Source organism: Stomoxys calcitrans, chromosome 2 (genome assembly GCF_963082655.1).
Source record: "Stomoxys calcitrans chromosome 2, idStoCalc2.1, whole genome shotgun sequence".
In the NCBI taxonomy this organism is placed as follows: Eukaryota; Metazoa; Arthropoda; class Insecta; order Diptera; family Muscidae; genus Stomoxys; species Stomoxys calcitrans.
In genome coordinates, this window is record NC_081553.1 from 75,768,937 (window position 1) to 75,787,343 (window position 18,407).

At 37.8% G+C, this 18,407-nt stretch overlaps 2 protein-coding genes across 2 annotated transcripts in view; both read left to right on the forward strand.

The window, feature by feature from the left end:
* LOC131995010 (uncharacterized) overlaps positions 1-18,407 on the forward strand; it is a 268,050-nt gene that overhangs the window by 142,278 nt on the left and 107,365 nt on the right. The window lies entirely within an intron of this gene.
* LOC106083464 (uncharacterized) lies at positions 15,659-16,199 on the forward strand. Its single transcript, XM_013246493.2, has one exon. It carries the CDS (start codon positions 15,776-15,778, stop codon positions 16,091-16,093), a length of 318 nt encoding a protein of 105 aa, XP_013101947.2. The 5' UTR covers positions 15,659-15,775; the 3' UTR covers positions 16,094-16,199.

Below are 18,407 nucleotides of genomic sequence, written 5' to 3' on the forward strand. Positions count from 1 at the left end.
GTTAGTTTTTTTTCTCGAGGTTCTCATAGAACCTCATCGACAAAGTTTTTTAGTGAGACGACGGTTGATTTTCCTGGGCGGAAGCCGTGTTGCCGTCCGGAAAACTCTTCTCCCCTGTTTATAGCTTCTTCCAGTCTTGACTACTCTTTCGAGTAGTTTACCGGCTGTATCAAGCATGCATAGAGGTCTTGGTTATCAATACTAACTTTTGTTCTTTTCAACATTCTGGGAAAACACCATCGGTACGAAACGTACTGTACATGTTCAGGAATATGTCCGGCCTTGCCACGGCTATTTGTTTCAGCATCACTGTTGGACCTGGTGGTGGGGAATAACGTGTTTACGTATGTATAAGAATAAGTCATGAGTTGTAAAATCACACTCTCGCCTACTGAAGAACATAGTTCCACCCACTTATTGTTAGCGAAAAGTGCAGTGGGCTAACAAAGCTTTGGGGTTTGGTCTAAAGTTGAACAATATCCTGTAAATATTTAGTTCTTCGAAAAGAATACTTTCGTCAAAATATGGTTTTCTTTCCAAAACTTCCAAGATTTTCCAAAATCCATTTCTTTAAGTTTTTGTTTTACGTTCTCCATTCGTGTTTGAGACCACTTTTAATTCAATTTTAACTAATCCTATGATTTATGTTAGATTTAAATCAGTATTTGTTTTCGCTTTCCATCTTATAAACTTTCTTCCACACTTTGAACTTTATTCTCACGTGATGCTAAAAATTAAGAAAAAATCATAAATGCTATACCAGATTTTTGCACAGAAGTCGTATTTGCCCATTTCAGCCTAAAGCCTATTAGCATCAATCGATGGCGCTTCAAAAATCCCAAGCATCTAATTTGATGATCATAACTCATAAATTATTCAATTTTGTTTTGTTTTCTTTTCGACGTATTTAACGAAAAAGACAGATAGCAATTAATTATGCTCATTTATGGGATTTCCACCACCGTAGCCACATTATGATAATACACTTCATGTGATATGTCACGTAGGAAGCTTAAAACGCTTCCTATTTGGGAAATATCTGTTATACATAGTAATTGGTGTAAGTTTTTAATTATATTTTCATTTGGTACGCAATGAGGGGGGATATACTATTTTCGTCAAAGTGTTTGTAACATGTCGATATATTGAAATAAGATACCAGTCGGAGTTGATGCAATGTTATTACTAGAAACAGCGTTTGTTGTTGCTAGGAATATATAGTTTAAGTTATTTAGACATACAGGGTGGCTGATGAATATTGCTACAATGATGAATATTGCTACATTTTTTTTTCGGTGTATGGAATACATTTTTCTTTTATTCATGTTAAATTAAATTATTAAATTAATTATTAAATTATTATTAATTAAATTAATTAATTAATTAATTAAATTAATTATTAAATTATTATTATTAAATAGAAAAAAAGTTATTACATTTTTTTTTGGTAGCGGCTTTCATCAGCCACCCTGTACCTTCCTTGTAGATCGATCTCTTTCATCTACAGAAATATGATTTGTATTTGCTTACGCAAGTGCTAGAGAACTACCAGAATTCCTTCCATAAGAATAGGAAATCGACTTATGTGATTTTCAGATATAGGCCTCAAATGTTCCGATTTGACTTATGCAAATGCAAATTTGGCCATGAAAATTCCATAAAAGAACAGGGGCACAATTTTCACGTGTGAATAAATGCTGCCCGATTAAAATTTTATCTTAATGATAAGCTTTTATTCTTATAGCCGAGCCCGAACGGTGTGCCGTAGTGGGACACCTCTTTAGGGCCACTTTTTCATGGCATACTACCTCACAAATATCGCCAGAAGCGGATAACCAACGTTGACATTTTTTTTTGTTTTCGCCAGGTTCCAAATCAGGCGGTCAGCGTCATAGGCGGGCTTGCTAATATCTGTGCTACAGCGGTTGGACTCAGTAAGTTCCAAAAGTTCAACTTTGGGTGTTAAAAATCTAACTTTTTGATATTTGACTTCTAATTTCTCATTTGATTTTGAAGATGTCGTTTTTATGCAAATGATTCAGATTGGACCACATTTGGGTATAATTATTATTCAACACACCAAACTTCTGTCAAACCAGCAAATATTAAAGCTTATAGGAACCGAACAAGGATTGTAGAGAGACCAGTTTACATGGGAGCTATATCAGGTTATAGACAAATTTCAGTCAAATCAGACAAAAATTGCGGCTTGTAAGGAGTCAAGAAGTCAAATCGGAGGATCGGTTTATATGGGAGCTATATCAGGTTATAGACCGATTTGGACCGTATTTGACACAATTTTTGGAAGTCATATCGGAACCAAATATGCAAAATTTCAGCAAAATCGGATAAAAATTGCGGCTTCTAAGGGCTCAAGAAGTCAAATCGGGAGATGGGTTTAAATGGGATCTATATCAGGTTATAGACCGTACTAGGCACAGTTGTTGGCAGTCATAACAGAACACTACGTGCAAAATTTTAGCTAAATCGGGCCAAAGATGCGGCTTGTAAGGGCTCAAGAAGTCTTATCAGGAGATCGGTTAATATGGGAACAATATCAGGTTATAGAACGATTCAGCAATCTTGGCACATTTGTTGGAAGTGATAACAGAGCACTATCTGCAAAATTTCAGGCAAATCGGGAAAAAATTGCGGCTTCCAGGGGCTCAAGAAGTCAAATCGGGAGATCGGTTTATATGGGAGCTATATCAGGTTATAGACTGATTTGAACTGTACTTCGCACAGTTGTTAGAAGTCATAACAGAACACTACATGAAAAATTTCAGCCAAATCAGACAAAAATTTGGGGCTTCCAGGGGCTCAAGAAGTTAAATCGGGAGATCGGTTTATATGGGAGCTTTATCAGGTTATAGATCGATTCGGACCGTACTTGGCCCAGTTTTTGGAAATCATAACAGAACACCATATGCAAAATTTCAGCCGAATCGGACGAAAATTGCGGCTTGTAAGGGCTCAAGAAGTTAAATCGGGAGATCGGTTTATGTAACTCCTCGAAATATTCGTAACTACTCGAAATATTCGTCTAAGACCCCATAAAGTTTATATATTCTTGATCGTTATGACATTTAAAGTCGATCTAGCCATGTCGATCCGTCGGTCTGTCCGTCCAACCGTCCTTTGAAAGCACCTATCTTTCGGAGGAGTAATGCTAGGCGCTTGCAATATTGCATAAATACTTCTTATTAATGTACAGGGTGGCTGATGAATATTGCTACAATGATGAATATTGCTACATTTTTTTTTCGGTGTATGGAATACATTTTTCTTTTATTCATGTTAAATTAAATTATTAAATTAATTATTAAATTATTATTAATTAAATTAATTAATTAATTAATTAAATTAATTATTAAATTATTATTATTAAATAGAAAAAAAGTTATTACATTTTTTTTTGGTAGCGGCTTTCATCAGCCACCCTGTAGGTCGGTTGGGATTGTAAATGGGCCATATCGGTCCATGTTTTGATATAACTGCCATATAAACCGATCTCGGAGTTTGACTTCTTGAGCCACTAAAAGCGCAATTCTTATGATTTCCAACAACTGCGTTAAGTAGGGTTCAATTCGGTCTATAACCTGATCTGGCTGCCATATAAACCGATCTGGGTTCTACAGGGCGCCATTCTTATCCGATTTACCTAACATTTTGCATGACATATTTTGTTATAACTTTTAACAACTGTGCCAAGTAAAGTTTAAATTGGTATATAATCTGATATAGCTGCCATATAAACCGATCGGTGATCTTGACTTATTGAGCCGATTTGGCTGAAATTTTGCGTGACATGTTTTGTTATGACTTCCAACAACTGTGTTCAATATGATTCAAATCTATTTAGCTGCCATATAAACCTATCTGGGATCTTGACTTCTTGTGCCTCTAGAGGGCGCAATTGTTATCAGATTTGGCTGAAAATTTGCACCATCACTTTCAACAATTGTGCTAAGTATATATAATAGTTTAAATCGGTTCATAACGTGGTATAGCTGACATATAAACCGATCTGGGGTCTTGACTTTTTGAGCCTCTAGAGGTCGCAATTCTTATCCAATTTGGGTGATATTTTGTATGACGCATGGATGATATTTATTGATGATATTATAACGATATTTATGACTTCCAATAACTGTGCCAAGTAGGGTTCAAATCGGTCTTTGATTTGATATAGCTGCCATATAAACCGATCTGGGATCTTGACTTCTTGAGCCTCTAGAGGGTGCAATTATTATCCGATTTGGCTGAAAATGTATCACATGGAGTTTTAGTATCACTTTTAACAATTGTGCTAAGTATGGTTTAAATCGGTGGATTACGTGATATAGCTGCCATGTTAACCGATCTGGGGTCCTGACTTCTTGAGCCACAAGAGGGCTCAAATCTCATCCGATTTGGCTGAAATTTTGCATGACATGTTTGCTTATGACATCCAACAACTGTGTCTAATATGATCAAATCGGTCTTTAATCTGATATAGTTTCCGTATAAACCGATCTGGGATCTTGACTTCTTGAGCCGCTCGGAGGCCCAATTATTATCCCATTTGGCTGAAATTTTGCACATGGAGTTTCAGTATCACTTTCATCAATTTTGCTAAGTATGGTTTAAATCGGTTCATTAAGTAATATAGCTTTCATGTAAACCGATCTGGGGTCTTGACTTCTTGAGCCTCTAGAGGTCGCAATTCTTATCCGATATGGGTGATATTTCGCATGACGCATGTTGATGAAATTTGAAATTTTGTACAACGGCTTCTCCCATGACCATTTAACATAGGTGCCAAATATGATCTAAATTGGTCTATAACCTGAGCTTCCGATGCCCCTATTTTACTTCTTGAGCTCCTAAAGGGCACAATTCTTATCAGAATTGGCTGAAATTTTACACAATGACTTCTGCTATGGTCTTTAACATTTAATTCAATTGTGGTCCGAATCAAACCATAACTTGATATAACTCCAATAGCATAGCAACCCTTATCCGTTTTCTTTATTCGCCTAAAAAGAGATACCGGGCAAAGAACTCGTCAAATGCGATCCATGGTGGAGGGTATATAAGATTCGGCCCGGACGAACTTAGTACCCTTTTACTTGTTAGTTGATGAACCCGAAATGTAAATACGTAGCAAACCTCTGCGAATTCAACATTAAACAAGTTGGGGGAAGCACCCATCGTAGGGTGTACATCTGGCAGCCACACACAAGATTATCGTAGAATCCCATGATGCTTGGCATACAAAGTGCGCCACACTAGATCTTAGGCTTTATTTAACTTAATGAATTGTAAATTGGGATTATTTTTTGTATTTTAATATTCTTTCTGCCAACCACGCTTAAAGAAATTCCATTTGTCTCCAAGGGGGGCAGCATAGTTTTTATGATGTGTGACCAATAATAGCTTTGCAGCTTCATTCATTAGCTACATTATTTTTTTTTTTCGAACTTGGCTTTGTTTATTTTGTCTCATAATGGCTTAAAGCGCTCATGAAAGATATTCATTCATTTGTTTACGATTTTTTTTGCGCTCTTTTGTTTGTGCGATACAGATTGTTGACGGCGAATTGTTTGCGTGTATGCTGGTGACTTCTTGCCGGTTTTTTTTTCTTTGTCTCCCCCCTGCCGCCACATGGCAGGTGGGTGAGCGAATGAGTCTATTGCAAAATAAATTCTCAACATCAAAATAGAATTTCTCACATTTTCCTCGGACGTTGGCGATTTTGGTATATAAATGACCCAAGTTGGCGAATAACTCAATTAAACGTAAACGTCTCGAGTTCGAGTTAAGAACGCACTCTCAAAGAACATCTTATATCGCTGCTAGACTAAGGTTCTAGTTTTATCTTCAAAATGCGTGCTTTTGTATTATTGGCTGTTTTGGCTTGCTTTATGGCTTTGGCCTGGTCCGCTGCTGTAGAACAACAACAATTCGATGATAGTGAAAATGTGGCTGCCAACGATTTATTGTCGGTCGATGCTGGAGTCGAGAGTGGCGATGAGAACAGCCGTCAGGCGCGTCAATTTGGTTTTGGATTTGGTCGTCCCTATGGTGGCTTCTATGGTCGTCCCTACGGTGGTTTCTATGGCCGCCCCTATGGTGGATTCTATGGCCGTCCTTATGGTGGTTTCTACGGTCGTCCCTACTATGGTGGTTACTATGGATAAAGACGATGCACCAAAGACAAACAATTCCTAATACATAGAAGTTAAGTGTTAATTATAAGAAAACTAAGTTATATTAATGGAAAATTAAGAAAAAAAAAAAAAATAAATAAAAAAAATTTAAAACAAATAAGTATGGTGTTATTTTTGTTGATGTGGCTCTGCTGTGGGTATATTTGGGGAAAATAAATTTAAAACAAACAAAAAATATGAAAAATGTCCATGCGGTGAATCTTGAATATAGCCAAAATGGAATCAGTCCTTTCATGGTTTAAAATTTCAGTGGAAAAATATTATAATTATGACCAATAGGTGACAAACAAAAATATTTAAATCAAATAGTTTTAATCAAAAGGTTAATAGGGTAAGTAAATAGTCCCATCATATTTGTAAATTGCACCAAAATTAATTAATATATGATACATGTTCAAAAGAAAAGTTCAAATTTAATTTGTCTCAAAAATAAATTTAGTTTTTCCCTCTACCGAAGGACAGATGTATATTAATTTTGTCATTCTATATGCAACACATCGCACTATCCATTTTCGTACCCCTATTAAGATTATACATACACCTATGATCCTCGTTAAATTCGACGGTGAAGAGAATACCGCAGAACCAATCAATGATGATGGTATAGAATGTTTACCTCCTAGTCAGAATGAGGTTCAAGTAGCAGTGACCCGACTAAAGAACAACAAGGCAGCAGGAGCCGACGGGTTACCCGCTGAACTATTTAAGATCGGAGGCGACACGCTGATAGGGCGTATGCATCAGCTTATCTGCGCAATCTGGCTTGAAGAACGCTTACCCGATGATTGGAACCTCAGCATATTATGTCTCGTACACAAGAAAGGAGACAAGACGGAATGTGCCAAATACAGAGGAATAAGTATCCTCCCCATTGCATACAAGATACTCTCGAGCGTACTGTGTGAAAGAGTAGAACCTAAAGTCAATGAGATAATTGAGCATATTCATTTTGTCATTCCGTTTGCAATACATCGAAATATCCATTTCCGACCCTATAAAGTATATATATTCTTGATGATTTGATCTAAGACGATCTAGCCATGTCCGCCCGTTTGTCTGTTGAAATCACGCTACAGTCTTTAAAAATAAAGATATTAAGCTGAAACTTTGCACAGATTCTTTTTTTTTTTGTCCATAGGCAGGTTAAGCTCGAAGATGGACTATACGGAGTATATCTTGATATAGCCCCCATACAGACCGATCCGGCGATTAAGTCTTAGGCTCATAAAAGCTACATTTATTATCCGGTTTTGCAAAAATTTGGGACGGTTAGTTGTGTTAGGCCATTCGACATCTTTCTTTAATTTGGCTCCGATCGGTCCAGATTTGGATATAGTTGCCATATAGACCGATCTCTCGAATTAAGGTCATGGGCCCATAAAAGGCGCATTTATTGTCCGATTTCGCCGAACTTTGGGACAGTGAGTTGCGTTAGGCCCTTCAACATTCTTCTTTAATTTGGCTCAAATCGGTCCAGATTTGGATATAGTTGCCATATAGACCGATCCCTCGATTTGAGGTTATGGACCCATAAAAGGTGAAATTTCGGACAGTGAGTTGTGTTAGGGCCTTCGACCCTCTACCCTCTTCAATTTGGCCCAGATCGATTCACATTTGGATATTGCTGGTATATAGACCGATCTCTCGATTTAAAGTCTCGGCCCCATAAAAGGTGTTTTATAATCCAATTTCGCTGAAATTTGACACAGTGACCAATGTTAGGCTTTTCGACATCCGTGGTTCCGTGGTGGTATGGTTCAGATCGGTCTATATTTGGATTTGGCTACCAAAAGACCAATATTTTGTTCTACAAAATTGAACAATGACTTGTACTTATACTCACTCCCTCACCTACTCAATATCCGTGTCGAATTTGGTCCAAATCGGACCATATTTCGTTATAGCTGCTATGGGGGCATAAATTGTGTATTTTTTTTTTACCGGATTATGACAAAAGTTTGTTTACATATATACCAGAGGTGGCGGGTATCCACAGTTCTGCCCGGCCTAACTTAACGCCTTTTTACTTGTTTCTATTTCTTTTCCTACATTCATCGCTGGAATTATCTCTTTCCACCTCTCTGGGAGTTGTATAGACATATTGCAGTTGATACTTTGTCTGTGCATTGTGCTCATTGTGTTCTATTTCAAACCAAGTATAACTCTGCCGTTGTTACCAACATCAGATGAGTTATTAAACAATTCGTATCAAATTTCGGCCAATTATGTTCAAACTGTAATACAAACGGTTGACAAATGACAACATGATTGCAAATTACTCATAATGTGAGGAACATATATATGGGAGTTACACCTATTGTAAATCTGAACCAATTTTGACACAACTTCTTAGATATTTTGGTAGGCATCGAGGAAAACGTTATGCCCAATTTTGGCAATATTGGTCAATAAATGCGCTTGCAGTGGCTCTGAAGTGAAAATTGGGCGATATACATATATGGCATCTATATCTAAATCTGGACTGGTTTCTGTGAAACTCACCAGTAATATTAGGAGTGTTAAGAAAATCCTTGCTGCTGGATTTCGAGAAAATCGGTTCACAAATGACCATTTTATTGCAATATTTCTCAGAATCGGACGAACATATGGGAGCTATATTTAAATCTGAACCGATTTCGACCAAACTCTATGGATATTGTGGGAGTCGTCGAGGAAGGCGTTGTACAAAATTTTGGGGAGATTGGTCAATAAATTCGCTTGCAGTAGCTCTAGGATTGAAAATCAGGGGATATATACATATGAGAGCTATATCTAATTCTGAACCGATTTCTATGAAATTCACCAGTAATGTCGAGAGTCAAGACAAAATCCTTCCTGCTGAATTTCGAGAGAATCGGTTAACGAATGACTTTTTTATTGCATAATTACTGCAAATCGGACGAACATATATATGGGAGCTATATCGAAATCTGAACCGATATTTTGCAATTTCAATAGGCTTCGTCTCTAGGCTGAAAAACATGCCTGTACCAAATTTGAAGAAGATCGGATGAAAATTGCGACCTTTAGTTTCTACACAAATTAACATGGACAGATAGATAGGCAGACGAACAGACAGACAGACGGAAATCCCATGGCAGCCGGTTGTACATACCGGATTGGATCGGCAAGGGCTGCCGCCTCAGTGTACAACACACTGCTCCAACAACAAAAGACAGACGGACATAGGTAAATCAAAGCAGATAGTGATTCTGAGTCGATCGGTTTACTTATCAATGGATCTATCTCTCTTCCTTCTGGGTGTTACAAACAAATTCACTAACTTATAATACCCTGTACCACAGAAGTGGGTATACTTATCAAGGTTATAAATATAATCGTCTCCCGTTTATCCTTATGCGTTTCCTAGAAGCTTTAATTTTTGATGGGTTGACAGAAGCATGGTATGTAGAATAAAATTATGCCTTTCAACTTAATTAAGTTTGTATACATTTTTAGCAGAAACCATGGTGGTGGGTTCCCAAAATTCGGCCCGGCCGAACTTATTACACTCTTACTTGTTGAATATATGGTGGAAATTTGTGTGTTTTATTAGATTTTTCTGATATTTTGCAAATTGATTTTTTCCACATATATTCATCGCTCGATTATACACATATTGTACAGGTGTGGTAGAAATTTTCTATGGATTGTTTTATTACCCATCTGAAAATCTCTGCGATTTCCATTAAAATTAGTTCAGAATTAGATATAGCGTTCACGTAGTGTTATTGCCCAATTTCCGCAGTACCGACGTTTATCTTTTCTAATTTGTTTGTTCTAGGTTTAACTTCAATTACTATTGCAATAATTGTCCAATTTGCCATAGACATCCTGCAAATTTTTTTTTGATACACCTTAAATAATTATTATTTGAGTTTGCTGCAGATTAAAATTAATTTTTAGGTTTCATTAGGATTAAGTATACACCAAAGTTTTTTGTTCGTTCAATCAACTCTTCCCAACTGATATTATGTGTTTTTCTAAGAAACCATGTTCCGCAAAACCTAACGTCTCCTCTGTATCTTTCCAACTAATATGAGAGTCAAACGCGCCGCTTTTTTTATTCAACTTTTTTAATGCGTCTGGTTTTCTGCTTGAGTTAACATTCTTCCAAACTTTGAACTCAATTCTCACATGCCTCTCCGAAGTTAGAGAAAATAAATTTCAAATTTCAAATAGTGTGACACGAATCTGCACAGAAGTCAGATGGTCTAAATAATGTTCATAAACCTCTGACGATGGTGCTTAAAATTCCCGAGAGCATTACGTTTGAAGTCTGAATTGTATAATTTGTTTTTAATCTTGTTTTGTTTTCTTTTTGACGTCTCTGGCGAATTTATAATTTATAAGAAAGACTATTAATTATGTATGATAGCTTAACCGCAAACACATTAAGACATTATCATTTGAGAGTAGCATACATTGTGTATTGGAAGTTTCTATTTCTCGAAAAATCGTTCAAAGGCAGTGATGTAAGAAGCTCGTGTTATAAAATTTATTGTGTATGCTTAAACCTTTCTATAGGAGGGTATATGCATTTTATTAAACCATTTGAAACGAATAGAAACCACATTGAAAGGAATACACATTTTTTTGGATCGTTGCAAGATCCTGCGACGATTTTACAATGTCTGCTTCCTCTTCAATTACATTAAATATAATGCTGAAAGTTCACTGCTCTTCTTTGCCTTGGGAATGTCTAGAATGAGTTCATTTATCGACACTTCTAATTGGTCTATCGTCCAAGTTGTTCATGCTAATGACAATTGGCAACCGATTTGTTGTCGTTATCTATTGTAGCTTGAGTGTAAACGTGACTCATTCTAATGAATTAGACAGAAACAATAAGTAAAGCGTGCTAAGTTCGGCCGGGTCGAACCTTGGGAACCCACCACAATGGATTCTACTAAAAACTTTTACAAAATAAATTAAGCTGAAGTCATAATTATATTCTACATACCAATCATCCGTCAAACCACCAAAAATTAAAGCTTCTAGTAACCGAACAAGGATGATCGAGAGACTGGTATACATGGGAGCTATTGGTTTACATGGCAAGCTAAAAGTAACAACTGATAACTGACAGAAGAAAGAATGCAATTACAGAGTCACAAGCTGTGAAAAAATTTGTCAACGCCGACTATATGAAAAATCCGCAATTACTTTTTGGGCAACCCAATATATTAGGTTATACTCTGATTTGAACCGTATTTGGCACAGTTGTTGGAAGTCGTAATAGAACAGCGAATGCCGAATTTCAGCCAAATCGGATAAATCTTGTGGCTTCCAGGAGCTCAAAAAGTCAAGTCGGGAGATCGGTTTATATGGGAGCTCTATCGGGTTATAGACCGATGTGGACCGTACTGATCGCAGTTGCTAAAAGTCATGCAAAATTTCAGCCAAATCGGACAAAAATTGCGGCTTGTAGGGGTTCAAGAAGTCAAATCGGGAGGTCGGTTTATATTAGAGCTATATCGGGTTATAGACCGATTTGGACCGTACTTGGCACAGTTCTTGAAAGTCATAACAGAAATCTACATATAAGATTTGAGCAAAATCGGGCAAAAATTGCGACTTGTAAGGGCTTAAGAAGTCGAATCGGGAGATCGGTTTATATGAGAGCTATATTAAGATTTAGACCGATATGATCCGTACTAGACACAGTTCTTGGAAGTCATAACAGAACACTACATATACGATTTCAGCTATATCGGACAAAAATTGCGGCTTGTAAGGTTCAAGAAATCAAATCAAGAGATCGGTTTATATGGGAGCTATATAGGGTAACGGACCGATTTGGACCGTACTTGGCACAGTTGCTGAAAGTCATAATAGAACACTACATGAAAAATTTCAGCCAAATCGGACAGAAATTACAGCTTCCAAGGGCCTAAGAAGTCAAATCGGGAGATCGGTTTATATAGGAATTATATCGAAATCTGAACCGGCATGGCCCATTTGCAATCCCCAACGACCTACATCGATACTAAATATCTGTGCAAAATTTCAACCAGCTAGCTTTACGCGTTCGACCTTTATCGTGATTTCGACAGACGAACATGGCTAGATCGACTCAGAACGTCGAAACGATCAAGAGGTTGCCCAAAAAGTAATTACGGATTTTTTAAAAGAAAGTAAATGCATTTTTAATAAAATTTAGAATGAACTTTAATCAAATATACTTTTTTTACACTTTTTTCTAAAGCAAGCTAAAAGTAACATCTGATATCTGACAGAAGAAAGAATGCAATTACAGAGTCACAAGCTGTGAAAAAATTTGTCAACGCCGACTATATGAAAAATCCGCAATTACTTTTTGGGCAACCCAATATATACTTTATGTAGTCTACCAACATCGTCCAAGTGCTAAGTTCGCCGCCGAATCTTATATATCCTCCACCATGGATCGCTTTTGTCGAGTTTTATGCGCGGTATTTTTTTTTTAGGCAAACAAAGAATATTCAATAAGAACTGTTATGCAATTGAAGCTATATCAAGTTATAGTCCAATTCGGACCATAAATGAATGCTGAACATTGTAGAAGTCATTGTGTATTATTTCAGTTTATTCGGATAAGAATTGCGCCTTGTAGGGGCTCAAGAGATAGATTTATATGGGAGCTGTATCAAGCTATTGATCGATTCAGACCATATTAGACACGTATGTTGAAGGTCGTGAGAGAAGCCGTTGTACAAATCGGATGAGAATTGCGCCCTCTAGAGACTCAAGAAATCAAGATCCAAGATCAGTTTATATGGCAGCTATATCAAAACATGGACCGAATTGAACCATACATAGCACAGTTGTTGGAAGTGATACCAGAACACCACGTGCAAAATTTTAGTCAAATCGGATGAGAATTGCGCCCTCTAGAGGTTCAAGAAGTCAAGACCCAAGATCGGTTTATATGGCAGCTGTATCAAAACATGAACCGATTTGAACCATACTTAGCGAAGTTGTTGGAAGTGATACCAAAACACTACTTGCAACATTTTAGTCAAATCGAATGAGAATTGCGCCCTCTAGAGGCTCAAGAAGTCAAGACCCAAGATCTGTTTATAAGTCAGCTATATCAGGTTATGAACCGATTTGAACCATACTTAGCGCAGTTGTTGGAAGTGATACCAAAACACTACGTGCAAAATTTAAGTCAAATCGGACGAAAATTGCGCCCTCTAGAGGCTCAAGAAGTCAAGACCCAAGATCGGTTTATATGGCAATTATATCAAAACATGGACCGATTTGGCCCATTTACAATCCCAACCGACCTACACTAATTAAAAGTATTAGTGCAAAATTTTAAGCTCCTAGGTTTACTCCTTCAAAAGTTAGCGTGCTTTTCACAGACAGACGGACGGACATGGCTAGATCGACTTAAAATGACATGAAGATCAAGAATATATATACTTTATGGGGTCTCAGATGCATCTTTCGATGCATCCTATGGTGGAGGGTATAAAAACTACATTAACAATAATAACAACAAAAAAGGCCAAACTAAATATTGACGCTCGAAAGTTCTCAATGGCTCCTCAACATCTCCCTTCTTCCGATCCAAGGTTTAAGGCAAAAAAAAGGTGAATTTATTAACACATTTCGCTGAAATTAGGCACAATGAGTAGCGTTAGGCCCTTCGACATTCGTACCGAGTATGGTTAAGATCGGTCTATATTTCGATATAACTGCCATAAATACCGATCTCTCAATTTAGGGTCTTGGGCCCATAACAAGCGTATTTATTATCCGATTTCTTTGAAATTTAGTATAGCGAGTTGTGTTATGCTCCCCGACATCCCTGTTCAATACGGCCTAGATCGGTCCAGATTTGAATGCAGCTTCCATATATACCGATCTTTCGATTTAAGATTTTGGGCCTATAAGACGAGCATTTATTATCCTATTTCGCTGAAATTTGGGACAGTTAGTAGTGTAAGGCCTCTCAATATTCTCGTTCAATACGGCCGAGATCGGTTCAGACTTGAGTATTGCTGCCATATAGACCGATCTCTCGATTTGAGGTCTTGGGCCCATGAAAGCGATCAAATTTAGATATAGCTGCCATATAGACCGATCTCTCGATTTGAGGTCTTGGGCCCATTAAAGCCACATATATTATCCGATTTCGCCGAAATTTGGAACAGTGAGATGTGTTAGGGCTCTCAATATCCTTGTTCGATATTGTCGAGATTGGTTCAGACTTGAGTATAGCTGCCATATAGACCGATCTTTCGATTTAGGGTCTTCGGCCCAAAACGAATTTTGACATCCTTGTTAAATTTGACCCAGATCGGTCCAGATTTGGATATAACTGCAATATAGACCGATATCTCGATTTAATGTCTTGGACCCAAAATGGGCGTATTCATTTTTTGATTTCGCCGAAACTTGGTATAGTGAGTTGAGGTTTTAGGCCCATAAAAGGTGAATTTAATAACCGATTTCGCTGAAATTTAGCACATTGAGTTCTGTTAGGCATTTCGACATTTGTACCGAGTATGGTCAAGATCGGGCTATATGTGTATATAGATGCGATATACACCGATCTCTCGATTTCAGTTCTTGGGACCATAAAGGACATTTATTACTCGATTTTGCTGAAATTTGGCACAGTGGGTTGTATTGGGCTCTTCGATTCGAGTTCAATATGTTCCATATTGGTCTATATTTAGATTTAGCTGCCATATAAACCAATATCCCAATTTAAGTTCTTCGACTTATAAAATCCGCAATTATTATCCAATTTCGCTGAATTTTGACACAGAGAGCCCTCTTAAGCTCTTTGACACTCGTGTCCTATATAGTTCAGATCGGTCTATATTTGGATATAGCAGTCATATACATATACCGATCTCCCAATTAAAGTTCTTAGGCGAATTTTTTAACCGATGAATTTGGTACAATGAGTTGTGTTAGACCCTTATATTTTTTCACCGTATTATGAAGAACGGTGGTAAATATACAGCCGAGGTAGTGGGTATCCAAAGTTCGCCTCGGCCGAACTTAATGCCTATTTACTTGTTTCACATTTATAGGGAAATTTCGAGCTCAGCTTAAGGGGCATCCCACTTTAAATGATGTGCGGTGAACAAACAATGACTTTTCCCCATGAAGCCTCAGACGTAACCATCATTTAATTTAATGCCTTTTTGTAGCTTCTTATTTATTCAGTCTCATAATAGCTTAACACATTTTTAAATATTATCCATACATTTCATTACGATTTTTTTTTTGTTCTCTTCTAAGTACTGTGAGATATAGATCGCGAGTTGTTTGCGTGCTGCATGGTGGATTAACTTTCTTTTCATTGTTGTGTTCTGCCACCACAACTCCATCTAATGCAAATCCAAAGCTAAAACAATATCGACGTCAAATCATAATAGAATTTCTCACATTTCTCAAACACATTGGCTCATCGATGGTGCCGGTATATAAGCGACCCATCTTGGCGAGTATCGCCATAAACGTTAACATTACGGATACCAGTAAAGAACGTCGTTACTACAAATAAATAACACAGTTGAAAGATAAATAATTTCTAGTTTAACTCATAATTGTACAAAATGCGTGCTTGTGTGTTATTGGCTATTTTTGCCTGTTTCTTGGCCCTGGCATGGTCTGCTGCAATCGAACAAGTAGAAGATAATGAAAAGGTGCCCGCTAACGATTTATTGGCTGTTGATGCTGGAGTCGAGAGTGGAGATGAGAAGACACGTCAAGCTCGTCAATTCATAGCCTTTGGATTAGGCAGTCCATTTGGATATTATGGCCGTCCGTATTATGGCGGCTATTACGGACGTCCTTATTACGGTGGCTACTATGGCCGTCCCTATTACGGTGGCTACTATCGTCGTCCTTATTATGGTGGTTTTTATGGCTAAAGTGGATGTTGCCGAACTCAGTATCGAATAGTTTTAGTGAAAGTGATATTTATTTAAAACACTATGTTAATTTAATAAAAAAAAAACAAATTTAAAAAAATGAAAAAAAAAAAAAAATATTTTAACGTTTTATTGTGCTATTCCTATGTCAAATTTGTTGTGCTGTGTGTGGAAAAAGTTGTACTAGTGTTTTCTACTCTCTTTTAGTAAAATCGTTTATAGATCATTCGCCAATTAGAATGTGCTAGAATTCAAAATGCGACTGAAGAGCTTTCTATGGTTTATATTAGACTCTTCCAGATTCGTTCCTATTCAAATGAGTTGATTTCAATGACCCAAAAAAAAATCATCATTTTTACAAAACTGAATAACAAAAAAGAAAAGAAAATTGGAATGGAATGGAATTTCAAATGACTTGAATTTCTCTTTGGGGAACCCCTACATTTCTTATATATGCGATTTATTTTTACATTATGGTAAATGTTTATGTAAATAGTCTAAAGAGATAACTATCAAAGCAAACGTGTGGCGGAAGCAGAGCACACAAAACTGCTAATGGGAAGCATCGTCAGTGAAGACTAGCCTCCGCGAAAAACGATGAAATGAACAAGTAATAGCGTGTAAAGTTGAACCGGTTCAAAATTTCTATACCCTTCAACATGGATCACTTTGGTAAACTTCTTCGGACAAAATCTTCCATAATCCAAAAAACTAAATGAAGGTCATAAAATACATCAAATGGGGTGATCGGTTTTTATGGCAGCTATAGGATTGGATTAGGTTAGGTTTAAGTGGCAGTTTGCCATCAGACTCACTTAGACGTTTTTGTCCATTGTGATACTACAAGAACAGAAGAAGGAAGATGTCTTCTAGTTCCTAGCGTTGAACCATCCAGATCGCTTTAAAAAGCCCAACAACTCAAAGAAATGAGGACCTGAAGTGAAAGTTCTTCTGACTGCCAGTGGGACACACACACGCACAGAAGGTGTTCTATGGTCTCTTCTTCTTCGATGTCCTCACAGCTTCTGCAAAAGTCGTTGCTGGCAACCTTCAGTCTGTCTGCTTGTTTTTTGTTTTCCGATTAGACGGACACAATAACTGAGACGTCTGTTCTAGCCAGTGACAGCAAAGTGGTAGACATCTTCAAGTCTAGATTACGCCATATAGATTTGAAGTGCTCACAGCCCCCTCTTTGCGACTACCTATCATTCGTTGTCCTTCGGGACTGATCCTGAAGACTAAGCTTTCAAGTCGCTAGACGCATACCCACAGATTCCAGTTTCTAAGTAAGGTTGCACCAAGGCTCGCAAGCTCGTCAGCTTTACAAATCCCTGGGATATCTCTGTGGCCCGGTAACCAGAACAGATGAATTTTGAACTCTTCAGCCATCTCGTTGAGAGATCTGCGACAGTCGAGGGCGGTTTTTGTGTTCAGTAATATGTTCTCCGGGGGTTTAATGGCTGCCTGGCTGTCTGAGATGATATTTATGCCAGGATCTCCGCTTGATACACACTGCAGTGGTCGGGTAACCTTTTCTATATAATCTGTTCTAGATCTTTGGAGAACACCCCAAAGCCCAACTGGTCGTCTAGTTTGGAACCATCCGTATAGAAGTCTATGTGACTTTTAGTACCAGGGATATCGTAGTTTCAATCGGTTCTATCAGGAATAGTGGTACAGTACTTTTTAGCAAAAAAACTGCTCAGGTACCGCTTGGAATATCAGATATTGTGTCAAGGACAACACATGTAGCGGCTACGGACACAGCCGCTACATGACCAAAGAGAAAGCTCCCATAGCCTCACGGCAGTGGTCGCAGCAAATTGTCTGGCCACAATGTCCAGAGGCATTAGATGTAGGATTAAATTCAGTGCATCAGACGGTGTCGTCCTCAGTGCGGCTGTGATGCACAAACAAGCCATGCATTGGATCCTGTTGAGTATTGAAGTGGACTTTTGAAGCGCCGTCCACCGGACCACAACACCATATGGTATTATAGGTCTGACAACTGTAGTATATACCCCATTAGCCTCACTTGCAGGTGTATAGTGCAAGAGTTGCCTTTCTTGCCCTTTCCAAAATATTGGATTTGAAGTTCAATTTCCTGTCCAGCAAAACACCCAGGTATTTTGCGCTTTCTGTAAATGGATCATTCTCTCCTCCCAAGAATACAGGTGCCATTGTAGGCAACTTGTATATCCTGCTGAAAAAAACTACTTTTGTCTTGCACGGATTTATATCTAGACCACTTTCGGTAGCCCACTTCGCTGTTGCACGTAGACCCTCCTGAAGTATATGTCTTAGAGTGATGGGA